The sequence below is a fragment of the Chanodichthys erythropterus genome, chromosome 7 (assembly GCF_024489055.1).
Source record: "Chanodichthys erythropterus isolate Z2021 chromosome 7, ASM2448905v1, whole genome shotgun sequence".
Lineage (NCBI taxonomy): Eukaryota > Metazoa > Chordata > Actinopteri > Cypriniformes > Xenocyprididae > Chanodichthys > Chanodichthys erythropterus.
In genome coordinates, this window is record NC_090227.1 from 2,091,994 (window position 1) to 2,119,921 (window position 27,928).

At 40.4% G+C, this 27,928-nt stretch overlaps 1 protein-coding gene across 2 annotated transcripts in view; it reads left to right on the forward strand.

The window, feature by feature from the left end:
• Positions 1-27,928, forward strand: part of LOC137023039 (uncharacterized) — a 69,171-nt gene that overhangs the window by 22,601 nt on the left and 18,642 nt on the right. The window contains exon 1 of one of the 2 annotated variants that reach the window (XM_067389578.1): positions 7,977-8,170. The exons of the other annotated variant lie outside the window; for it this stretch is intronic. Coding sequence (XP_067245679.1) covers positions 8,137-8,170 — 34 coding nt within the window. The 5' untranslated portion in view covers positions 7,977-8,136. Of the gene's footprint in view, positions 1-7,976; positions 8,171-27,928 lie in introns of those variants that run through there. 2 annotated transcript variants of the gene reach the window in all.

The following is a 27,928-nucleotide window of genomic DNA, read 5'->3' on the forward strand; positions in this document are numbered from 1 at the left end:
TATAGAAAGCATATTCTCTCATAGCTATTTGAATATATATTAACTTAGCATTATGTAATAGTTCTTAATTTATTAATGGAGCTTTTAATCATTGTAAACCATGAAGTATTATGTAATGTTCCCTTTCGTGGGAACTATCGACGCTACGTCAAATGACGTGATGGGAACCCTCTGCATTTTGTGTTCGTGAAGCACCTCTGTATCCAACCAATGAGGAAACGTGACGTCAGAGGCGGTTGACGTCACTGACCAGGAAACTATAAAGCATACCCAGAACAAAGAACGCTAGCTTCTGTTGTCTTCAGCAAGCGCTCTCTGTATCTTGTGTGTCTTATTTGGTGTTGTTTGTCTTATCACATATAAATAATCACGATCTCTTCGTCTGAGGACAAGAGTATCTCACACCAATCCATATATTTATATATAAAAAAGACACGTATTATGGCGAGAAACAGCAGTGAAGTGGGAGTGAGTATGCCCAGGCAGCTCTCGAGGGAGCCGTCTGTGTGCACTGTAAAAACTCGCTCTCAGGACACTGTGCTCCAGTGTTCCCCGCGGATCGGGTCCCGCTTCTGCTGAGGCAGGGCGGAGGCTCCGTTCGTGGGGTTCACAAATGGATCTGACAGAGGGGTTAGAGATGGGCGCTGCCCTTTCTCTGCTTTCACCTGCCAGGTTCAGTGCCGTCTCCCAGGTGGAAGCACGCTCTACGGTTTCTTCCCCCGGGTTGAGGCACCGATACTCACATGTCCAGCTCTGAGGAGGTGGATATTGTGATATCGATCTGAGGATCGCCACCTCACAGTCACACATATATCGTGTTTCAAAATCACACGTTTATAACAAATCAATCGTGAACAGCAGTTTGATTTTCCCCCTGTGCTACACTACAAAGCGAGTGGGGATACACACGATTTATGTGTCGTTTGCTTGGAGTGGAGCATGCACGTCAGCTAAAAAAAAAAACAAAACAAAAAAACTGACAGTTCATTCATAAAAATGTCCCGAAGAAAAGTATGTTATGTGTAATTATGCATGTGTGTGTATGTATATGTGTATATATATTTATATATTAAGGGATCTGAGCAGACGGGAGTTTCCCTTTCTCTCTTTCCCTAAAATACCTTGCGAATTATTACGATCTATAATTCTTTTTTGTATTCTAAATATATTCAGTCTGTTCAAAAATATATATATTTATATAAGAACTGGGTGCATTTAATTTGAGGATTATTGAATACATTAAATTCTGAGGAATTTAAAAGAAAGTGTCGCCACCCTTGGTCTCCCGCAGAAAGCTTGAGGACAGGGACAGGCGACACAGCCGAAGTCTTTGTGGGGTAACACAGATCTGCGGACTGTAATTACCACCAAGAAGGCTTCGAAGAAGTCCTGATGCCAGTGGCGCGGGACATTTGAGGGCAGTCCCCTCCAGAGAGGGTTGGGTATTAAAATACTTGGTACTCATCCCTCTTTGGCGCCCTCAGGGGGCCGTTCTTCTAACCCTGCCACCCAGTGTGCTTCAGGGCGCAGCGGTCTCCACCGATCCTCCGAGGAGGATCGGTGGATCCTTTGATTTGAGGATTAAATGAATTATTGAATACATTAAATTCTGAGGAATTTAAAAGAAAGTGTCGCCACCCTTGGTCTCCCGCAGAAAGCTTGAGGACAGGGACAGGCGACACAGCCGAAGTCTTTGTGGGGTGTAACAGATCTGCGGACTGTAATTACCACCAAGAAGGCTTCGAAGAAGTCCTGATGCCAGTGGCGCGGGACATTTGAGGGCAGTCCCCTCCAGAGAGGGTTGGGTATTAACCCTCTGGAGTCTGAGGCTGATTTGGGGCTTGGAGAAGTTTTGACATGCCCTGACATTTGTGCTTTTTTCAGTTGTTCATAAACATATTAATGACAAAAGTGTCATTACACTGTATTCAGCACAAACTAGGCTACAATAATATGTGAGGAACATGTACGTACATGTTTGTGTTTTTGAAGGAATAACATTTATGCGTGGTTATTGAAAAAACAAAAAACTTAAGTCACTGAAATAAGGCCAAAAAAAGTATAGTAAATCTGTGTTCACAAGACTTTTGGGTATTGGAGGTTGTAAACTAGAGTTTTTGCTCAAGCTCATTATGATATATGAAACATACAGAAAAATATTATTACAATATAAAGTAATGATTTTATATTATACTTTAAAATATAATGTATTTCTGTGATGCAAAGAGTCTGAATATAGGCTTTTAGTTTAAAAGCATGCACATTTGGAGAAATATTGGATTCTCATATGCTTATGTCAATTTTCTATACAGAGGAGTTATATTTATTTAATATTCACTGTCATTACTATAAGCGCTGGTGTTTTCAATTCATCCTTGAAGTCGGAGGGCGCTCTATGTATTTTTAGTCCACAAATTCATCTAAAAGAAGAAGAGGCTATTCCATGAATGGAGTTTCCAATTCATACAGCAGCAGGAGGGCGCTAAAGAAACAAAAACTCATCTAAAATTCTTCCATAGAAGAAAAGTAAACAGGAACTAACTGTATGTCTTCTAGAGATCGCTAACCATGACTTTTACATCCAGATAAACACTTTTCAAGACAATAAATACACGATTGAGATGATGAATGCATGTATTGCCTCTGAATTTGCGTCTGAATAGTGCTGGCTCCGTGGGCGTGGCCGCATTAGCGGATAATGAGCTGAATCACGGATTTCTGACATGGCTCTCTTTTCATACAGATTACATAAACACAGAAGGTTTGTTTTCGATTTGACTTACATGATTTAAAACCTGACATCTTAACGTTTTTTTAGACATAAGTTAATTTTTTCTGTGATTAGTATTCACTAAGTTACAGTTAATTTTCTGAGAACTATCAGATTGGACTTCGTTCAGAGGGAGAGGAGAGATCACGCATCATGTTAGTTTTCTTTATTTTACAAAAAGCACAACATTTTGTTTTTACTTTGAGTGTATATAAATAAAAGAAGACATTCTATAGTTTCAATTGATATATTACTTATGTCTCTATGACAAAAAATGACGGAGTATTTTAAGTCTGTTTTGCTGCAATGTGAAAAAAAACCTGCAAAACGCGCCGGCGCGTTTTTAAACCTCAGAGTGTTAAAATACTTGGTACTCATCCCTCTTTGGCGCCCTCAGGGGGCCGTTCTGCTAACCCTGCCACCCAGTGTGCTTCAGGGCGCAGCGGTCTCCACCGATCGTCCGAGGAGGGCCGGTCATCACTTGATTCAGCTGTTCTTTGCCGGTTCGCCGCTTCAGGGTGCCGAGTCAAGTGTTCAAAAAACACCAGAGGCCAGTCTCGAGAGACTGGTTCCCTTTGTAAATAAGGCAGAATGGAAACTTCTCCCAAATATTTCAAAATGGGTGCTGCTCACAATAGAAAAGGGTTACAAATTCGGGTCTCGCCCGCCCCAGTTTAATGGGGTCCATCCCACAGTGGTGGCCCCGAGCAGTCTCTGGTAATGGAACAGGAGGTTATGACGCTCTTGCAAAAAGGAGCTATAGAAGGGGTTCTCCTCCCAGCAAGCTGTCAGGGTTTTACAACCTATACTTCATTGTTCCAAAGAAGGGACAGATCAGGTCCGAGGAGCTGGTTTGTTGTGATAGACCTGAAAGATGCTTACTTTCATGTATCCATCCATCCTTCTCATAGGAAGTTCCTCAGGTTTGCTTTCGGGGACAAATCTTACCAATACAGGGTTCTTCCTTTCAGCCTATCATTATCACCCCGCACGTTCATGAAGTGCGTGGATGCAGCGCTGGCTCCATTGAGACTCCAGGGCATCTGCGTGCTGAACTATATCGACGATTGGTTGATATTAGCTCAAACAGAACAGTTGGCAGTTCAACATCGAGATGTTGTTCTGTCGCACATGAAAAAGCTTGGGCTGAGGCTCAATGCCAAAAAGAGTGTGCTGGTTCCGAGTCAGATTGCAAACTATCTAGGAGTAATCTGGGATTCTACCACGATGCGGGCGCAGCTGTCTCTTGCTCGTGTGAATTCCATTCTCGGAGCCGTGAATGGGGTGAAGTTAGGCCAGTCACTCACTGTAAAACAGTTTGAGACTGTTGGGTCTGATGGCAGCTGCGTCCAACGTTATTACTATTGGCCTTCTGCACATGAGACCCTTACAGTGGTGGCTCAGGACCAAGGGGTTTTCCCTGAGGGGAAATCCTTTTCGCATGATCAAAGTCACGCGGCGATGCCTTCGTGCTCTGGTCATGTGGAAAAAGCCTTGGTTCCTGTCCCAGGGACCCGTGCTGGGAACTCCTCGTCGTCGCGTAATGACGTCATGACGTCAAATGACGCGTAATGACGTCACCCGCCTCTGACGTCACGTTTCCTCATTGGTTGGATACAGAGGTGCTTCACGAACACAAAATGCAGAGGGTTCCCATCAGGGGACGTAGCGTCGATAGTTCCCACGAAAGGGAACATTACATAATACTTCATTAGATCATTATTTAATATATATTCACATGGCTAGAAATAAACTTAATAAATATAAATATATATATATATATATATATAAATATATATATATAAATATATATATATATATATATATAAATATATATATATATATATATATATATATATATATATTAATGTTTACAAATGTCATTAAACTTTTAAATAATTCATATGATCAAGCACCTAACCTTACCCTAACCCTAACCCTAACCCATTGCGAGCAGTTATCATTGAGAACGCTTTGCTTCCGCTGGACGCTCTTCAAGGAGGGCGCCTCTGCTCACGTTCCCTGCGACTCGGGTCCCGCTGCTGTTGAGGCAGAGCAAAGGCACTTGTCATGGGGTTCGCAAATGGATCTCACTGAGGGGTTTGACACGGGCGCTGCCCTTTCTCTACCCTCACCTGCAGGGTCCAGTGCTTTATCTCAGGGGTTGGAAGCATGTTCTGCTGTTTCTTCCGCCCCGGTGAAGCACTGGTACTGCAACTATTCGATTCTGAGGATATGGATGTTGTCAGTATCGAAGCTGGTGATGAGGACTCGCCACCCAAAACACAGGCTTATGAGGAGCTGTTGGAGGTTGTGACTCATGCGGCAGCCAGATTAAACACTGACTGGCTGGCCAAGAAATGGGATGTTCACTAACAAAGTTTATTAGACTATGCCTCCTGCTGTCTAGGTCACAGCCTCCTAGTCAGGGCTTACCATTTTTTCCCAACCTCCACAGTGAGGTGTCAAGGTCATGGAGGAAACCAGTTTCCTATGGTGTTTTCAGTCCCCAGATGAGCTATTTCTCTCCTGAGTCAGCATCGTGCCAAAGTTACCCACCAAGTCTGTTAGAACAACATCTGCGCTGGTGGGTAAAGCATACCCTGCATCAGGTCAGGCAGTGGCATGTTTGTACACTTTTTTTTTTTGCATGTTTATACACTTTTTTTTATTTTTTATTATGCAAACATACAATTACAATATTTACAGAAGAGAAATTAAATGCAAAATACAAATACAAAGACCAACAAAACATGCATACATACCAGCCAGTACGATTTGGGTATGTGTGTGTATGTGTGTGTAACTGGAAGTGTAACTGGGTGTGGGAGTGGAAAATATGAATAAGCGTGAAGAGCATGTAGGGAAGTACAACAGACATAACCAGAGTTGGAAAATGGAAAATGGGGGATGAGGAAGGTGATGGTAGCGATAGCAATATTATAATTAATAATAATAATAATAATAAATAGAATGTACATTTCCTGAAGGGAATGCGAATGGTGCTTGCAGTAGCAAAACTCTGCACTCGGTTGCTAGGGTGTTTCTGGGCAATTGCTAAGGTGTTCTGGGTGGTTGCTAGGTGGTTGCTATGGTAACCTTTGTGGTTTTTTAGGCAGTTGCTATGGTAATATTTGTGGTTGCTAGGCAGTTGCTATGGTAACCTGGGTGGTTGCTAGGGTGTTGCCAGGCAGTTGCTTAGGTACTTGGGGTGGTTGCTACAGTGTTGCTAGGCGGTTGCTAGGGTGTTTTGGGTGGTTGGTTGCTACGGTAACCTGGGTGGTTGCTAGGCAGTTGCTAAGGTACTTGCGGTGGTTGCTAAGGTGTTGCTATGCGGTTTCTAGGGTGTTATGGGTAGTTGCTAGGCGGTTGCTATGGTAGCCTGCGTGGTTGCTAGGGTGTTGCTAGCCAGTTGCTAAGGTACTTGGGGTGGTTGCTAAGGTGTTGTTAGGTGGTTGCTATGGTAACCTGGGTGTCGTTAAGTGGTTGCTATGGTAACCTGGCTGGTTGCTAGGCAGTTGCTAAGGTACTTGGGGTGGTCACTACGGTGTTTCTAGGCGGTTGCTAGTGTGCTCTGGCGGTTGCTAGGTGGTTGCTATGGTAACCTGTTTGATTGCTATGGTGTTAGTAGTTGTCACAAATAGTTACTATGGAGTTTCTATTGAGTTCTTAGCATGTTCTTAGCCCACTTTACCACTTAGCTAATCAGTATTAGCATGTTGCAAGTTCATTTTGCTACCATGAGTCAAAAAAGCCAACCCCCATGTCTCTACGATGCTCTGATGCAGAGATATAGGTCTTGCAAAATGGTTGCTAGGGTACTCTGTTTGGTTGCTAGGGAGTGGCTTGGCAGCTGCCAATGATGATACTCCAAAGGTTCCAAAGGCAAATGCATCTATGAAATTCATATTTGACGATATTCGTCTTATGATTTGGGTTGCTAGGGTACTCTAAATGGTTACTAGGGCGTGGCTGTGAAGTGTCTAAGGTGATTCATGATTGGCCGTTTGCTGCCCCAAGTAAAATGAGCCCACCCTCATGTTTCTATGACACTTCTATCCAAAGATATTCCTTTGATCTTTCTCAATGGAAGTCTATGGAACTTGTTGCTATGGTGGTCTATATGGTTGCTAGGGCGTGGCTTGATAGTGAGGGCGTGGCTTGACAATGATCCTGAGAGAGATTGGTTGCCTGAGTGAAATGAGCCCACCCCCTTGTCTCTATGTCATTGTGATCCAGAGTTCTGTTCAATACAAAATCCCTATGTAATTTCCCATAGTAGGAAAAACACAGTACTTCCTGGTTCATGGGCACGGCTTCACCACAGTTTGTCTATGGGGCAAATTTGGGCAGCTCTTGCTCCCCAGGGTAGGGTTGCACCAGCCATTCGTAAGTTCTTTCTTAAACTGGAACGTAAAGTCCACACTAGTGGCTTAGTAACTACTAGCTAGTTTGTAACTAACTCTGAACTTTATTCGGTTGCATCATTTGTTTTTAAGGCAGAACAAAGCTAATAGCTCGTAAGGTCTCTGTAAAGTAATGCGTAGTCACTTAATGAAAACTGAACTGATAAATGAAGCGTGTTGTGATGTTCGTTGATAAGTGCGCCTATCACTGAACATTCCCAATACCGTCTTCATTCCCCACTTAATGCCATCTTACCAAAGCATGACGAATGAAGGACAGTTAAACTTTTTTGAAATATAAACAGTTTTATTGTCTGAGTGTGGAAATAATAGATGTAAATTATGTAAGGACTGTATGTCACACAGACCAGGTGACGATATAAATACATAACTAAATCATCTCACCCCCCCATCCCCCCCATACTACTTTCTGTGGCTTGTCTTTCCGTGTAAGGCGTGTTAGCACTGCAGCTCGACTGGAAAGTTCGGTATGATATGTCTATAACGGTCAAGCAAGCCAAGAAAGGATATTTTACATACATTTATGACTGCAATATGAAAATACTGGATAACGATCCCTTTTCTGAAAAGTATATCGTAGCCTACATCAAAATAAAGAAGGCCTATAAGCTAGGTAGCCTATTTATTAACTTAAGAACATAAAAAACTTAAGACACTTAATAATTAAAGTTCAAATCAGCAAACTCTTATGTAGGTTAGATGAAGACAGGAAGCATAGTTGACTTAAATTGCGCAACCCACCTCAGATCAGATCAGAGCAACATCAAACACAATGGAGCTGCACGTCTGCAAATTATAGAAACTGGTCAGACGGGTAAAAGAAGAAAATGGGACATGAAACCGTGTGCAAATCGTACTGGACATGTTTGGTGAAATGCATCTGTTTCAGCCAATAATACCTGAAGAGCTTAAAGGATTTTGAAACGTGGTTTTTGATGAATGCTCATCAATTCTGTCGTGATGTTTTCGAAAGGTAGCCAAAACTTTTCTTATATTTTGTCTGACGTTTTCCTTTTAGCCTTAATGTCTTATTTTAGACTATTATATTCTATATCTATTATATTCTATTCTATGTCACTACATGTATCATCAAGTAACCTCCGAATTTACTTTAACTTTCAGCTATTTTGAAAAAATTTTGACATATAAGCCTATATCATGGCATTTCTGCAGAAAGACCAGTCTTTTCATCTCTGAAAAGGAAAGGAATATGTTTTATTAATTAATATTTATACAATATTAACATTTTTTGACAAATGCAAAAAAAAGCTTTCATGATAAAATGTGAAAGACGTGAACAGATTCAATATTTTTAGTAGATAAACACTTAATATAAATATATAAACATAAATTCGTTCACCACATCATGACAGAAATATCACACACTCACCTTCTTCTGATATGTCTCATTGGCTTAAATGCATGTTTCACTTGTTCAAGGATTTGCAATGTTTAGATACACGTAGCCCTATATTTTGACATGAAATGCCCATACCTCTGTGTCTTTAAGTAGGCTACTATTTGTCATAAGTTCACAACATAAGGAAATAATATTATCACGTACAGTCAAGGGAGACATTTTACTATGGTTACAAAATGATGTGGTTAAAAGTATTTGTTCTCAGTTTAACTAAATTAGTTCATGCCATATGAACCAACAAAAAATAGTTTGTATTATCCATTAACATGGTAATTAAAAATCCTCATGCTTGCTTCTCACAGTCGTGATTTGGCACAAACATTAAACAAAAGTACAGAGAACATTTGAAAGTGATGCAGAAACTCACATGTTATATTACGGTAACACGATAAGCCTTTTCTTATAACAGTTTTCTATGGGAGGAAAAGGCTTATCGTGTTATTAAATGCATTAAGATCATATTCTGGGCTCATCTGATTTTTGCACATAGTATACTTTATTAGCATGATATTTAGTGAGTTTGGTCAGTTAAAATCACTGTCTTAGTACATTAAGCCACGTTTAAGCAACGTGTTATTAAACGCTGTATGAGTTAGATAGACAGGAACGTTTTTGTTTGCCTGCTTGACTAGTTTCGGCTACTTCCTGTAGCCTTCGTCAGAAGAGTCACGTGATGTTGCTGTGACGTGTCTTTTAGGCTGTTATGCTGTTTTGCCAGACAGTAGGGAGAGATTGCGCTCCCTACTGTCTGACACCCTCTCATTATGACATCATGAAACTACTGAGATTTGTAGCCACATCCACATATTTTCAATGCCGCAGCACAATGTACAAACGGAAGGAAGCATTTGCAATGGGTGACCCACTGTCAGGAATAATGAGCGTTTTTTTCATAGAAGACCTGGAACAACGAGCCATTACAACAGCACCAAAAGACTGCAGGATCACTCTCTGGAAACGATATGTGGATGAAATTCTGGAAAAAATAAAAACAGGATGTACACAACAGCTCACTGAACATCTTAACACTATGGACCACACTGGCAATATAAAGTTCACACACGAGGAAGAAACAAATAATTCCATAGCCTTTTTGGATCTCATAATATACCATAAGGATGATGGCAGCATACACATCAAAATATACAGAAAACCTACACACACAGACCAATATTTATTATGGTCTTTGGAACATCCAGCAGCACAGTGGCGTAGCAAGTCAGCCCCGGGCCCATATGCAGAATTTTTTATGGGCCCCCCTTGGCTTTGCGACTTTAATATGAATAAGATATCATCACTAACAGCACTACAGTAGGCCTACTATGCGCTCCTCCATCATTTTGACTTTGACATTTTTGAAATAGATCCGCAGTGCAAACAAACCCGCTTTTCTACACAGTCTACGCTTGAATTCGACCGATTCAAATTTGGAATTTCAGAATGATCATAGCATCATTTCAGATGCGATGAGTCTGAAGATTATTCCAGTTATTAATTAATTATTCTGTCACAGACTATTTTCAATGCACATGTTTTATTCCTAATAAATTTACTAGAAATTTCTATTCTAAATTTGTTTCCATCACGTTTTATGTGCATTTTATTTCGTTGAATAAAGAGTATTCACCCCAACGAGTATATGAGTTACATTTATTCACATCTTGTGCAGTATCTTAAAATGTGCAGATGTAGTCGGTTTTTTTTTTTCAGAAAACCAATATGACTCATTTAAAATTCTGTACTATTGACATTACTGCATGCATAAGTTTCAGAAACCCACTTTAAAAATGACAGAAAGCGAATACCGGCCAAATATAGATCATCGCTAAGACATGGCATGGACCATGGTCCAATTCAGATTCTTAATGATTTTCAGTACATTTAACATAGATAGGCTATAGCAAGTTATTGGCAACATTATTTGTATTATACTTAATTTTTCTGAACATATGTACACAGGTTCTGTCTCGCGCACAGACGCGTGTACGAAACTATGAAAGCATTTGGCTGCAGAAAAACACGTTCGCCGTGTGCACTGCGCACTATCTAGTGGACTTTTGTTTTCAAGCACTCAATTCACTCTCGCATGGGCTGTTTTCAGTATACACACTGTCCATGCCATCACAAAAATTGGGCTGCACATGAACGGTGGAGCGCGGACATCCGTGAACCCTCCTGATGACGAAAATTTTGCGATGCGTACGGTGCGCGGACGCCGGCAGTATACTTTGGGGTTAAGCCCGTAATAGCGGGCCCCCAATCCGCCTGGGCCCATATGCACGTGCATACCTTGCATGCCCAGATGCTACGCCACTGCAGCAGCACACAAAATTTCAGTCATCAGAACAATTTATAACCGGGCAAACATCAAAACAGATACACAGGATAAGGAGGAGGAAGAAGCACACATACACACTGCACTCAAAACATGCCAGTATCCTACCTGGGCCATAGAAAAAGGAAGAAAACAGGCACAAAATACGGGCAAGGAAACAAGAAGAAAGAAGAGGACACAAAACACAAACACAGCAGGCATGGTTACATTACCATACATCCGGGGGATATTTTTGCAAAGATTTTTTTGACTTTTTGGAAGGGGGCGCTGTCAAGCCTCCCTGCCACGCCTGGGTACCAGCTTCTGCCTGGCCCTGATGGCCGCGGATTCCAATGTGTGTGCAATTTTTTTGAGTTTTTGAGCACGTTAAGGCCCCCAAAAAGCCCCAGAAGACGAAAAAAAATAAAAAAATAAATATAGCTGCGAGCAGACATGGCGGGCCCAAGCCCGGTGGCAGACACCCCGGTGGCTTCAGGGCAACTGTGCACAGTGGGCAATAGGCAGTTAAAACGGTTAAACATTGAAGGACTGTGTCAAATTCACTTTACATTTACTGCCCTATAAGGTGGCGCTATTGAGCCCCTCCTCACTGCCCGTTTCTAAGGCTTTGCCCATGTTTACTGGTTAACAATCCTGATGTGTTTGTGGAGTTTCAAACAATTTGAAGCATGCTAAGAGTCTCAAAAGCATCCAAAACGAATATTAAAGTTTGATGCGTTGCCAAGGCAACTGTGTTTGAGATATCACGATTCTTTTCAAAGGACTACATCTGCCATGTTTTGACATTATTCAAATGAAGTTTGACGCAAATCGGGTAAAAATAAGAGGGTGATCTCAAAGCATGCTGAAAGTAAGACATTTCCTGCTGCCAGTTGGTTGCGCTATAACTTTGAATCACAATAGTCACATCCATGTGATCAGCCTTGTACAACGAAGACACAGCCGAAGTGTCATCAAAATCAATTAATGAATGCAGAAGTTATAACACTTTGTTTCCCTTTTCTTGCTATAAATTTGTTGCCTCACCACGGCCAAACCCGTTTGAGATATCCAACATCTGTTTGCTATTAAACAACTTCAATGTGTTAGCACCAAGTTAAAAAAGTTTGGTGTAAATTGTGTAAACCCTGTAGGAGTAGTAGTATAAAATTCATAGACAGTTTTTTTAAAAAAATTAACATTCAAACCAAAATAGCTGACTTCCTGTTGGGGTGGTGTGTAACGTAGAGCGTGAAAGTTATTTGGGCCGATGAGGTCTATATGTGTACTGAGTTTCATACTAATACATGCAAGTGTGTTTGATATATGGACCAAGTTTTCAGACTTTTTTTCAAGGGGGTGCTGTCGAGCCCCTCTGCCATGCCCGGGTACCAGCCTCTGCGGCGTTCTAATGGCCGCAGAATCCAATGTGTGTGCCAATTTTCAAGAGTTTTTGAGCATGTTAGGGCCCCAGAAAGCCCCGGATGACGGGAATAAAATAATAATAAATATAGCTGCAAGCAGCAATGGCGGGCCCAAGCCCGGTGGCACCGCTGCCCCAGTGGCTTTAGGGCAACAGTGCATGGCGGGCAATATGTATTTAAACTGGGTAAAAGGAATATGTCAAAGTCATTTGAATATGCCGCATATACTGGAGTCAGCTGGTGCACCTATAACTTTGAACCACAACAGCTAGATCCATGAGATCATTTAAATTTAGATGAATTTCATGACAGAGGATGTCATAGTCTAAGAGATTTCCTATCCTATGATGCTGTCAAAAGGACACAGCAATGAAAGGGTTAAACCTGCAAGACTTTAAAACAGGCACACAGAAACACACACACACACACACACACACACACACACACACACACACACACACACACACACCCAAGTGAACCTGAGGGTGCAAGGGGGAGGGGAAGGAGAGAGGGAGAGACAGAGACAGACTGAGAAGATCATTTTAAACAAAAAAAAAAATAACATCTAAATTGTGACAAAGCAGTCTTTGATAAATGTTTAAATATACCTGCACATACAGTATAAAATAGAGAAGAATTAAGTGGTCTGTCTAAACTATTGTTGTATTTCTAGATTTATCCAACCATGTTTAAAAATAGGTATATGCTGCCCTCTAGTTGTTACTCTAAGTGTGACATTTATCTATTTTTAAATCAGATATAATTAATCTACCTATTTTAACTTAAACACATTTTATTCTTTTTTTTTTCAATTCAAAAAGCATGTGTATTTCAAACATTTGTATTAATCTATATATAAATTAATAGTGTATAGTGTTTTTTATAGAAAATGAGTCATTCCATTTCCCTTTTTTGACATTACTTCAGTCTATCACCATGGCAACACTGTTTGAGATATCCATTAACCGTTCGCAATTTAACATCTTCAATGTATTAGCACTATGGTAAAAAATGTTTGGTCTGAATCGAATAAACCCCTAGAAGTAGTAGTTTAAAATTCAGAGCCTGTTTATTAAAAAAAAATCCACATTCAAACCAAAAAATTGACTTCCTGTTGGTCGGAGCTAATGAATGTAAATTAGAAAATTGTCCGGCTTGATGAGAACAATATTTGTACCAAGTTTGGTGACTGTAGGAACTGTGGTGCTACTGAGTACCTCCTCCACGCCCATTTCTATGGCTTTGTCCATGTCTACTCGTTGACAATATTGATGAGTGTGTTGAGTTTCATGCAATGTGAAGCACGTTAAGAGCCTCAAAAACACTCAAGAATATTATTAAAGTTTGACGTGTCGCCATGGCAACAATATTTAAAATATCAAGAATCCTCTCACAGGTCTACATCTGCTGTGTATTGACATTACACTGATGAAGTTTGAAGCAAATCAGGTAATGACAAGTTCATTCATAACAGAATGAACTCAATGCATTTTGAAAATGACACACTTCCTGCTGCCAGTTGGTGGCGCTTTAACTTTGACTCACAATAGTCACATCCATGTGATCAGACTTCTATAACGAACACACAGCTGAAGTTTCATAAACATCAATCAATGTATGCAGAAGTTATAACACACTTCCTGTTTCCCTTTTCTCTTCATGAATTTGTTGCCTCGCCACGACCAAACCGTTCCAGATATCAAAAATCTGCTGGCAATTTTTCATCAACAATGTCTTGACTTCATGCTGACCAAGTTTGGTGGTGATCGGATCAATCGCCTAGGAGGAGTATATCAAATTCCAGAGCATGCGTTTTCAAACAACCCGTAATAGCTGACTTCCTGTTGAGATGGTGTATATCTTAGAGTACGAAAGTTGTTTGGCCTGATGAGGTCTATGTGTGTACAGAGTTTCATACTAATGTGTGCAAGTGTGTTTGATATATGGATAAAGTTTTCGAACCCCATCAAGGGGGCGCTGCCGAGCCCCCGTCACGCCCAGGTACCAGCTTCTGTCCGGCCCTGATGGCCGCGGGTTCTGATGTATGTGCAAAGTTTCATGAGATTTCGAGCATGGTAAGGGCTGCAAAAGTGCCTGAATATTCGAGAAAAAAAAAAAATAAATAAATAAATAAAATATATATATATATATATATATATATATATAGCTGCAAGCAGCGATGACGGGCCAAAGCCCTTCGCCATTACATTGGCTTAGGCCCTAATAATAATAATAATAATAATCCTAAAGAAAACAATAGGGCCTTCAACCTTTGGCTTTGGCCCTAATAATCCTTAGGGGATCAAGAGGGCCCTTCGCCCCATTAGTTAGGTTATGTCAGGTTACGTATGTAACCATGGTTCCCTGAGAGCAGGGAATGAGACTCTGCGCTGATTGCGCTATGGGGAACCGTCACTCGTGACAGGTGTTCGAAATGCCAAGAATCACAATACTCCAATCCTATTGGCCGGCGACAGAACAAACCGACTACAGAGGAGGTTAATGAGTCAGCCGGAGCCCTGGCCAGTCAGCGACATAACTCCTTTTACAGTCTCCAATAAAAAATGTCAAAGAAGCGCAAAAGGTACATGCCAGCATGTTCCCAAAGGGGGCCCCGAGGGCCTACCTGTTACATGGGGCGTCAGCTAGTAGCCATTAAAAGATGGGTATCCCGGAGAGCAGAACTCAGCTAAGCGCTATAAACCCTCGTATTGAGGGGAGTATAATCCGCTCATCCTAGGATCTACTCAGTGGCTGATTAAAAAAAGGAGTAAAGGGAGCACAAACCAGCCTAAGGGCCGGTCTCAACGGGAAACTTCATAGAAGTCTACAACCAATGACCAGCTTAGGAAGCTAAGCACAATTACACAGTCAACCCAGAGGGAAGTACGAAGCTCAACCTAACAGACAGACCGTACTGTGGGTACATAGTCATGGAGGCCGGAAAAAAAGGGCCTACAACATAACTAGAGTTCTTTTATGATGAACTAAGCATTCCACAGAAACTCAACACATGAGGCAATATTCGGGGATGGCCTGTAAGGCCAAGCACCTGAAACATAGGAAGCATGCTGGAAGCATGCTCACCAAGTAATAAAGTAGCTGTGAGTGCCCACGAAACAGCCCGTCCAACACAATCCAATGAGCAGTGTACTCGGTAAAAGCACCTTTCTACTCTTTAAGCAAGAGGAGTACAGCGTACGCCATCATGCGCTAAAGAAGGCCCCATGGGCCTATAACCTCAGCAGACACGTGGCATCAGCTCGTGGCAGTGTTATCAAGGTTCAGGCTAAACAGACCGACTACAAAGGAGGTCATCAGTCAGCCCGAGCCCCGGCCAGCCAGCGTCACAAATCCCTTTACTGCTTCAGTAAAAGGGTCAGAGAGAAAAACCTTGATAAAGGTAAATGCCAGCATGCTCCCAGAGGAGGCCCTTAAGGCCTACCCATCGCACGCGGCATCAGATAGCGGCCACTAAAGTTCTAGGAGCAAAATAGAACAGAGTAACAAACAAGGTAGCTACTTTGCTCAACTAGAGGTAAAGGAAACCAAGCTCAAGGAAGCAAATGCATAAAACCAGACAAACAATTGGTTTTAATACAGGAGCTCACCTCGAGAGGCAAGCCACTCAGAAAAGTACTCAGTAAAAAAAGTACTCACCTTTTACTCTCTAAGTGAGAGGAGTACAAAGCCAAACTCCAGCGTGATACCTAGGAGGCCTGCGAAAGCCTACAATTCATAAAACACGTGGCTTCAGCTAGTTGCAATCACGACTCATCCATGGTGATGAGTCACACAGAAACCCACACAAAGCTGTGCCAACATGCAGACTGAAAGGAGGCCCTGATAGGGGCCTACAACCTCCATGAACACATGGCATCAACCAGTGACTAAGGCCAGCCAGCAGGCCAAGTACTCGAGAAACCCTTAGGTAGGAGAAGTGATGCCACAGAACTCAACGAGAGGCCTGACCCAGGCCCTATTCATATGGAGGTGGGCGTGGCCGATGGTGGCGTGAGTCATAAGACATGACTCAACCATGGAATGAGTCTAGATATAACCAACCCAGCTGGGCCAACACAGAGGCTACAAAGGAGACCTGACAATGCCTACTACTTTTAGCACCACGTGGCACCAGCCTGTGGTCATAACAGGGCCCAAGCTCAAAGGGGACCAGCTTTAGACCCTACACGATAACTGTGGGTAACTAGCTACACAACCTGAGCCTAAGCCTACACATTCCAACAGGCAATGTACCCAGTATAAATAAATATGCTCACGTTGTTTGAGGTGGTAGGCCTTGTAGGTCTTCCTTAGACCGTTATAGCATAAGCCTGAGGCAGTGCTAAATTACGTGATCAAACTCGTGATCGTAAACCAACAGCGGCAAAAAAAAAACAAGCTGTATTAAGAAAGAGGCGACAATAAAGAGCCAACAATCTAACAGCAAATGCAAAACAGCTGCTGTGGTCATGATCGACTGGGAGCTAACAGAGATCATACTATTCTAACCAGAATAAGACTCTCTACTGTAGCGAAATTAACTCAAAGGGGAAATATTAATAATTATTCATAACTCATTATGATTATTAATTATGATTAATTATGAATATGTAATCGGATTAACTGGATTTAGCTACATTAATATTACAATCAATTAACCTGTTCGTCCAGTGAACACTCAGTGTTGATTGTTTATTAATTCTAAGACATGTTAATTTCCAGGTTATGGAAAAATAACATTCTTATTGTACCGTATCTAAATCGGGCTCTAAATCACTTAAGAGGCAACTTATTATCAGACAGAGTCAGAACCAAACATGTATTGTGCACAATTTTTATTAGCTAACTCACAAACGCATAACTAAACTAACAAACACATAACATAACATAACATACACAAAGGGTCACACACATGCGTAGGTCAGAATGAGTAATGATAAAGTTGAACCGGAAGAGGTACTGTTACTAGAGCTATAGGAAAAAGTCAAAGGCAATCTAGAAAGGAATCATCAGTTTCTTCAGCAATGGAAAAGGTAAATCTTACAAATGAATACTAAATCGCTGTTTAGTGTTAAAATGTACAATACTTGCAAGATGCCTTTAGGCTGAGGAGCGTCGGATCTGCAGGTTGAAGATAAATCTTGAGGTTTTCGTCTGAAGTTGTTGCCAGTCTTTTCTATGTTGGGTAATGAGCACATGGCTGGGTGTTGTAGGCCGGGGCCCACCGGCCTTGCGGGCCTGGCCTAGGCCGGCAGCAAGGAGATCTGTTCGGTCGTCCTGAAGCAAGGGAAAGAGAGGGAGTGGCATTTTTCGCTGGCTTTTAACCTCTGGTCAAAGTCACACCTCTCAGTTGTTGACCGGACCAATGAAGATGTTGTAATTACGGGTGGTCTCTCTTATGGCAACAGTGAGCGATGTTGAAGTTGTAGCAAGATCAGACACATCACTGGCACACAGGGCTGGAAGGCTGTGATGGGCCCTGGTTGTACACTGCGTTCCAAATTATTATGCAACAGACAAGTCAGTAAGATTAACCCTACTTAGAGGTTGTTCCACAACATCATGCAATATGGGGAGGAAGAAAGATCTTTTTGAAGATGAAAAGCATGAAATGGTGCAATGTTGTGCAAAAGGCATGAAAACGACTAATATTGTGTGAAACTGAATGGCGATTATCGAATTATCATAAGATTTGTGAGTGATTTAGAGCACAGCAAAACTTGGTCAGATAAAAGCTTATTAATGAAAGTTCCTGTCAAAAACATGTATTGTATTAAAAGGGCAGCTATAAAAAAAGCCAGTGTTGAGCAGCGAACAGGTATTTGAAGCTTCTGGTGTCTCTGGAGTCTCAAGAAGCTCTCCATGCAGGCTGGTAGTTGTGCGTAAAGATGCATTTCAGCCACTCCAAACCAAACCTCACAAAGAGAAACATTTACAGTGGGTTTAGAAATACATGAAGACTCATTTTGAAATAGTTTTATTCACTGAATAATGCCGTAATACTACTGTATTGTCTAAATGGATGGATTCCTGGATGGTTGGTGAATTGCCACCACGTTCCAATAAGACTGCGATGTCAGCAAGGAGCTGGCGGGTGATGATTTGGGCTGGAATATTGGGAAGTGAGATGGAGGGTATTAAAATGACTTTTGCAAGATATGTGGAGTTCATAACTGTCCATTTTCAGCTATGGTATAAAAAGGAGGATAGTGCATAGTACAATGCACTATTGTAAAATGCACTATGCACTATCCCATGCTGCAAAAAAACACCACAGCAATAACTGTTTGTATTTCTACACCCACTGTAAATGTTTCTCTTTGTTAGGTTTGGTTTGTGGTGTCTAAAATGCATTTTTACGCACAACTGCCAGCCTGCATGGTGAGGTTCTCAAGACTCCAGAGACACCAGCAGCTTCAAATACCTGTTTGCTGCTCAACACTGGCTTTTTTATAGCTGCCCTTTTATTAACAATACATTTTTTTGATAGGAACTTTCATTAATAAGCCTTTATCTGACCGAGTTCTGCTGTGCTCTGAATCACTCACAAATCTTATGATAATTCGATAATCGGCATTCAGTTTCACACAATATTAGTTGTTTTCATGCCTTTTGCACAACATTGCACCATTTCATGCTTTTCATCTTCAAAAAGATCTTTCTTCCTCCCCATATTGCATGAGAACTGTGACTTGCTTAATAATGTGGAACAACCTCTAAGTAGGGTTTCCATAGATCTGGCAAATTATTTTGTCTGAGATTGATACCAGTTATCTAAAAAGACATGGATAAACAAACAAACAAACAAACAAACATTTTCTTAGAAAAACTAAAATCTGAATGGGACACCCATGAAGCAAGTGGTTGCAGGAAGAGGTTATGGAAGTTGTAGTGTGAAGTGTGTTTAGGACTGATTTGGGATTGATGACAGAAGGAGTCTGAAGTTTGTTGTGTCCCGCTGCTCTTGTGGCGGCGCTGACTTGAGCAGGTCTGAGTGGTGTTGTGTGAGTGGTCAGAAGTTTGTGTTTCTGAGCACTCCTCTGGTAAGTGCTGTTCAGGGAGCTCTCTTACTAGTGTTAGAAGCTCCTACAGGTTCGATGCAGGCATTTCTAGTCGCCCTTTGAGCAGCCTCTGGGTGGCTGCTGTGTAATGGATGAGGAGGTTGTTGCTGGAAGTCTCTGAATTTTCATGTGCCATTTCAGGGTTCATCTAAATTAATCTTTCTCCTTCTGCGACTGCAGAGGATTTCAGGAAATGAGCAGGTAAGGTGTCCAGTAGAAGGCTTTGGCTATTGGAGGAGGCTCTCTTGCTGATTCCATGTGGGTGAGAGCGATGTCTTTCCTGCCGTGGTTCTTCTGCTGTGGGTAAGAGTGTCTCAGTTCTCTTAGGTTCATGTCAAGTTCATTTTTGGTGTTGTCATTGTTGGTGTTGGTGGTGCCCAGATCTGGACACATCCAGGTGATATTTACAGGCCCTCATTCTGGCGTTCAAAACTTGCTGTTTTTAACAGTGACTCTTTCTGAAAAAGTTCCTTTTCCTTTTTTTCAGGTACTCTCTGGCTGTCTTTTCAGCTGTCAGAGTGTTTTGAAGTCTGTGGATTTTCTCCTGTGACTCCACTCTGCCAGGGACATTGTCTCTGTCCTGAGTCCCCCCTTTCTAGCTGGTCTATGCGGCTTTTAGCATGTGTCAGCTCCTTGTGAGATCCTGCGATCTGGAATTTTAGGTCTTTTACCTCCTGTTTCAAACATGTGAGGTCGTGGGCCAGGAAGAAGTTGGCTTCAGCCAGATCTTTGTGATCATACCTCGGGTTGGAGTAATCTGCCTTTACTTCGCTCCCATCGTTGTCCAGTTGCTTTTGGCTCTGGGGCTGCAAGTGATCAGCAGCCCTGGTTAGGAGGGTGTTCCTCACGACACTTAGCCAGTCCTTTAGTCTGTCAGCTGGGCAGTTAGGCTGAGCATTCTACAACATTTTGGCACACTTGTGGTGAGAGTAAGGGCAAGGGACTAATGCAAGATCAAACAGAATTTGGAGCTGAAGGCACAGTGTGCAGGTAGGTGTATAAAATACAGCTAGGTTAATAAATGACTTAAGTTGGTTCTTTTAAGTTGGTCAAATTATTTATCAGAACTTACTGATGACTCACAACAGGCTTGACCTCTAAACAAATGGAAAAGAGAAAGGGAGAGGAAGAGGAGAGCTTTCCTATTAGATTGTGTTCACTAGTGGTGCTCAAAATTATGCCATAGCAATCGTTCAGATTACGTTTGTAACTGGCTCATAAAATTGAAGCAATTGTTGTAAATAAACAAAATCAAGAAGGAAAGTATGTCTAGATACTTGTGGTTCTATTGGGAAATTAACACTCTGAGGTCTGAGGTATCGCCTGCGATACCACGTTTTTTTTTCTTACCAGTGTGGAAGAGACTCAAAATACTCAGTCAATGTTGCACATACAATTAAGAGTTATACACCATTTTAATCTGTGGAATATCTTCTTTTATTTGTGTACACTAAGAGTAAAAACACAATGTTGTGCTTTTTGTAAAATAAAGAAAACTAACATGATGCGTGATCTCTCGTCTCCCTCTGAACGAAGTCCAATCTGATAGTTCTCAAAAAATGAACTGTAACTTAGTGAATACTAACGACAAAAAAATGAGACTTCTGTCTAAAAAAACATTGAGATGTCAGGTTTTATTTCGTGTAAGTAAAATCGAAAACAAAAATTCTGTGTTTATGTAATCTGTATGAAAAGAGAGCCATGTCAGAAGTTTGATTCAGCTCATTATCCACTAATGTGGCCACGCCCACGGAGCCAACGCTATTCAGACACAAATTCTGAGGCAATGCATGCATACATCGTCTCAATCGTGTATTTATTGTCTTGAAAGGTGTTTTGAATAGCCATATTTAGCGATCTCTGGCCTCTGTTAGTTTGGTTACTTCCTGGATTGCCTATTCTTCTTTAGCAGGCATTTGTGGACAGAGCGCCCTCCGGCTGCAAGTATGAATTGAAAACACAGTATCCAGCGTTCATAGTAATGACAATAAATATTGAATAATTACTCTTCTGTATAGAAAATTGACATAAACATATGAGAATCCATCAATATTTCTCCAAATGTGCATGCTTTTAAGCTAAAAGCCTATATGAAATGCCATAGAGGTAACATAATTGTTCAGATACTTTGCATCACAGAAATACATTATATTTTAAAGAATAAAATAGAATACCATTATTTTAAATTGTAGTAATATTTCACAGTATTGTTGTTTTTTCTGTATGTTTGACATGATCACAGAGGGTTTTTTCACAGCCTACCTGTCTGAAAGAGCTCATTATGCGATTATTTTGTCTTCTTAGGTGAGAATCACCCATTATTCATGATGATTCAAGCCTCCACGCATACTGTGTTTCTTGACCAAAGATGTTTTAGAAAATTTAAATCTCTCTATTGTTTTATATGAAAGAGTAGGAAGGATAATTTTTTACATAATTCTGAAGCAAAAAATCTAGTCTACAACCTCCAATACCCAGAAGTCTTGTGAACACAGATTTAATATTATTATTTTGCCCTTATTTAAGTGACTTAAGTTTATTGTTTTTTTAATAACCACGCATAAACGTTATTCCTTCAAAAATACAAACATGTACATACATGTTGCTCACATATTATGGTAGCCTAGTTTGTGCTGAATACAGTGTAATGACACTTTTTCCATTAATATGTTTATGAACAACTGAAAAAAGCACAAATGTCAGGGCATGTCAAAACTTCTCCAGCCCCCAAATCAGCTTCAGACTCTAGAGGGTTAAGATTGAGCTCAACAGTGTGTAAATAAAACAAACAGAATCAGAATGTATGAACCATGTGTGTTCCATACGGTGTCAAAGTTGGGTTTTGTTAAATTAATGTAAAGTTTTGAATGAAGTGTTTCATTTTGCAAAAGAACTGAGGTGTTCTGTGTGTGTATCTGTGAATTGTGTGTAGTGTTTTGACAAAATGAGCCTTGTTTTTAAAATTGTGCTTAAAGGTGCCATTGAATGTTTTTTTTTGACAAGATGTAATATACATAGATATTTTTTTAAATTATTATTTTTTTTTAACTGCCTATTTTGGGGCATAATTAGAAATGCGCCGATTCAGGTTGCAGCCCCTTTAAATCGTGCGCTCTCCACCCCCGGAGCTCGCGGTTGCTTTAAACAGTGCATAAACAAAGTTTACACAGCTAATATAACCCTCAAAATGGATCTTTACAAAGTGTTCGTCATGCATACTGCATGCATGCATATTGTATTTATTTGGATGTTTAGCCTATATGTGATTCTGAATGAATTTGATGCTGTGATCCATGGCTAACGGCTAATGCCACACTGTTGGAGAGATTTATAAAGAATGATGAATTATAAAGACTGCAAGTGTTTAATTATGAAAATAATGACGGCTCTTGTCTCTGTAAATACAGTAAGAAACTATGGTAACTTTAACCACATTTAACAGTACATTAGCAACATGCTAACGAAACATTTAGAAAGACAGTTTACAAATATCACTAAAAATATCATGATATCATGGATCATGTCAGTTATTATTGCTCCATTTGCCATTTTTCGCTATTGTCCTTGCTTGCTTACCTAGTCTGATTATTCGGCTGTGCACATCCAGACGTTAATACTGGCTGCCCTTGTGTAATGCCTTTCATAATGTTGGGAACATGGGCTGGCATATGCAAATATTGGGGGCGTACACCCCGACTGTTACGTAACAGTCAGTGTTATGTTGAGATTTGCCTGTTCTTCGGAGGCCTTTTAAACAAATTAGATTTATATAAGGAGGAGGAAACAATGGAGTTTGAGACTCACTGTATGTCATTTCCATGTACTGAACTCTTGTTATTTAACTATGCCGAGGTAAATTACATTTTTTGAATCTAGGGCACCTTTAAGCAATCATAAAAAAATGTAATACTTCCCTCTTAAAAACATACCGCGTGTGTAGCCACGTGACTCCGCCCTGTCCAGTCAGCGGCATGGAAACAGCACGGAGGGGAACACCGTCAACACTCAGAGACGGTGCGTGAGTGGTGAGCCTTGCATCTTCGCTAAACTTTGTCAGTTGTGTGTTTTTCACGGTTTGCCCGTTTGGACATTATAGTTATCAGACGATCAGGTGTGTATTATTATATCGAGCTACTGTGCTAGCGCAGCTGCCTTGTGGCACAAGCACTCATACAAACAGTAGCTGCACAAAACATAATTGCGCGCTGAGATGAGAAACTAGTTGTCAGCGCTGTCCTGTGATTTATCACTAAAGTAGCTTAGAAACTCAAAAGTTATTATAGCATATATTTTTCTACTTTTGAAGTAACTATTTACAACCCACAGCTTTTTCACAATTACAGTTTTTCTCAGTTGATTTGACACATTTCTCCAAACTCAAGTCACTGTACTCAAAACAATTACAGTTTTTCTCAATTGTTAAAACACAATTTCTGAAACTTTGCTCCATTTTCTGAAACCATTAAACACCAAACCTCATCTTCAAGCACTATTTACAAAACCTGTGTCTCCTCTCGCAAAATGAAACTTTCTCCTCAAAACAGTTTTACCTGTGTTCACAATCAAGCACTGCTTTCATAAGCAAAGTGATCAAAATTATATACACTATCAAGCAGTCAGTAAACAATACACCAAAAAACAGAAAACACATTGTTCAAAACATATAGTTCTCAAGGAGAAGTAAATTCTTAATCTCAAAACAAATGTAATATTTCTCCGTCATTGTCTTTTGATGAACGAAAACATGTTCTATCATAGTAGCTCAAAATTGATCAGATATTACTACTCTGCTTTGCTCTTTGCAATTTTTTGTTGTTCTTTCTCCTCCTTATACCCCTATTTTTACAGTACTGCATCTCACAAACTTGTCCTTTGTCTCTGTGATACTGTAATTCTTGTTCTTTGTTTATATGAACCTGCAACCAGTCAAAATCTATTGAGCGGTCAGTACTGTTAACAAATGGAAAGCACAATGTTCAGGGCCACGCAATTTGTTCATTGTACAGTATACAGCCTACAATGCACTGTACTACAGTATACAATACTAAAAGGGACAAAAATCAAAGGAGTAAATGTGGTCAATGTGCTTCTTCTTGTCTTTGGGCTGGGTCAGGCCAGAGCACTTCGTCGACATCACAAGCAATATTGTCCCTCCTGAGGCAAGGGGGGAAGAAGCCTCTTGTGTGCCGTATCCAGCCCTGACATGATTCCTCACCTATATCACCACAGGCTAAATCCATGGCTTGCAGCAGATTTACTCTGGTGTAGGGTTGTCTATCATATACTTTCCATCTCCAAGAGGATGGCAATAAATCTTAGAAGGTGCTGGGTGTTATATGGCCCGAGTGTAACATGGTGATGTAGAACACCATGGTTGCTGATAGCAGCACAGGTTGCGACATTGCCTGGTTGACCAGGGACTTCAACAATGGCCCGCTGTCCAATCATGTTTCGGCCTCTCCGTCTTCTCTCTGTTAGATTGAAGCCTGCTTCATCGACAAAGATGAAGTCATGGGGTCTGTCCAAGGATTCCAAGTCAAATATTGTCTGTGTAGAAATTTCAATATTTTATTCAGAATACAACATAGATGACATATCAAATGTTTAAACTCAGAAAATGTATAATTGTAAGGGGAAAATAAGTTGATTTTAAATTTCATGGCATCAACACATCTCAAAAAAGTTGGGACAAGGCCATGTTTACCACTGTGTGGCATCCCCTCTTCTTTTTATAACAGTCTGCAAATGTGTGGGGACTGAGGAGACAAGTTTCTCAAGTTTAGGAATAGGAATGTTGTTCCATTCTTGTCTAATACAGGCTTCTAGTTGCTCAACTGTCTTAGGTCTTCTTTGTCGCATATTCCTCTTTATGATGCGCCAAATGTTTTCTATGGATGAAAGATCTGGACTGCAGCCTGGCCATTTCAGTACCCGGATCCTTCTTCTACGCAGCCATGATGTTGTAATTGATGCAGTATGTGGTCTGGCATTGTCATGTTGGAAAATGCAAGGTCTTCCCTGAAAGAGACGACGTCTGGATGGGAGCATATGTTGTTCTAGAACTTGGATATACCTTTCAGCATTGATGGTGCCTTTCCAGATATGTAAGCTGCCCATGCCACACGCACTCATGCAACCCCATACCATCAGAGATGCAGGCTTCTGAACTGAGCGCTGATAACAACTTGGGTTGTCCTTGTCCTCTTTAGTCTGGATGACATGGCGTCCCAGTTTTCCAAAAAGAACTTCAAATTTTGATTAGTCTGACCACAGAACAGTTTTTAACTTTGCCACAGTCCATTTTAATGAGCCTTTGCCCAGAGAAAACGTCTGCGCTTCTGGATCGTGTTTAGATTATGGCTTATTTTTTGACCTATAGAGTTTTAGCCAGCAACGGCGAATGGCACGGTGGATTGTGTTCACCGACAATGTTTTCTGGAAAGTATTCCTGAGCCCATGTTGTGATTCCCATTACAGTAGCATTCCTGTATGTGATGCAGTGTCGTCTAAGGGCCCGAAGATCACGGGCATCCAATATGGTTTTCCGGCCTTGACCCTTCGCACAGAGATTGTTCCAGATCCTCTGAATCTTTGGATGATATTATGCACTGTAGATGATGATAACTTCAAACTCTTTGCAATTTTTCTCTGAGAAACCGCTTTCTGATATTGCTCCACTATTTTTCGCCGCAGCATTGGGGGAATTGGTGATCCTCTGCCCATCATGACTTCTGAGAGACACTGCCATTCTGAGATGCTCTTTTTATACCCAATCATGCTGCCAATTGACCTAATAAGTTGCAAATTGGTCCTCCAGCTGTTCCTTGTATGTACATTTAACTTTTCCAGCCTCTTATTGCTTTTTGTAGCTCTCATGAAATCCAAAATGAGCCAATATTTGGCATGACATTTCAAAATGTCTCACTTTCAACATTTGATATGTTATCTATATTCTATTGTGAATAAAATATAAGTTTATGAGATTTGTAAATTATGCATTCCTTTTTATTCACAATTTGTACAGTGTCCCAACTTTTTTGGAATCGGGTTTGTACAATATACTGCATTTATAATTTTTGTAAGTCGTACAGAGACAGTGCTAGCCTAGGGCTGCACAATTAATCGAATTTCTAATCGCGATTCATTCACTCATTCACACGAAGCGCAGAAACATAATAAAGCCGCGTTTGACATACAAGTGCCAAAATAACCTCCTTTTCACGTTTTATTAATGGTCAAATACACTCAGAAACAATATCACAATGCCCATCTTGGTGAGTATGAATGTAAAACAGTTCAGGAAGGATGTGTCCGTGCGTTCGTCAGGTCTTAAAGAAACAATGACTGATTAACTTCTGTAACTTTAATTGATTAATCTGTATTTAATTTTAACAATGAAGTTTATCCAATGTTATTTTACATTTGATTAGCCTACTTTGTTACCTGAGTGATTACTAGGCTACTGTTAGACCTACCTGAAAAATCGCAGTCTATTTAATTTCTATCTTTATTCTGTTGTATTTATCTGTGCTATAGTTAGTAATTTGTTCATTTGTTCTTATTTTATTACAGTTTACTTGTCTTTTTTAAATTCAATTTACCATTTGAAATCAAGCTTTTTCATTGTAAAAAACAAATACATTGAGTTAGCAAATATTTGTGAGATATTTGTAATATGGTAACTGATCAATGTTTATATATGAGAAAAGCTTAAAAGCTTTATCATATAAAATGATCTCTTCAGAAGAAATTTTTGATTGCCTAGACTAATAATAAATAAAAAAATAATATTAAAAATATCTATATGACAGTATATATTGTTTTTTCCCCCCATGGTATCGAAAATGGTATCGAATATTAGTACTTTTCAAGGTATTGTATCGAAGTTAGAAATTCCAGTATCGTGACAACAACACAGCCTATATATATTTACTCCACAAACTAACTCTACAAACATGGAAAAGAGTGACAGATGGACCTGTCAACTTTACGCTAAAGAGATTATCCAGCGTGACTTTGAGCAGACCAAGCAAAACATGATTATTGCTTCAAACAATGGTATAAAACTATTCAAAACATCATTCAATGTAAATTGTGATAATCAGAATTAATAATCGCAATTACAATTTTAAGGGAATAATCGACAATTATGATTTTTGTCATAATCGTGCAGCCCTATATTACATTATCTTGAAGGACCATGCCCACTATATCTTGCTCCCGTGTAAATATAGTTTTCCTTCCACCTGCATGTGGCAGCCTTGCAATTCTACAAAAAGTAAATGTGTAGTTACAACAAATACTCATGCAGTACTATACATACAGTGATGAACTTTACAAATGTCTATTGAAACAGCTGCATATAGTGTAGTACAGTTACAGTTTTTTACGATTGCTTAAGCACAATTTTGAAAACAGGGCCCGGTTTGTCAAAACACTACACACAATTAATACAACCCTACACCAAAGTAGCACAACACTTCAGATCATTTGCAAAATGGAACACTTT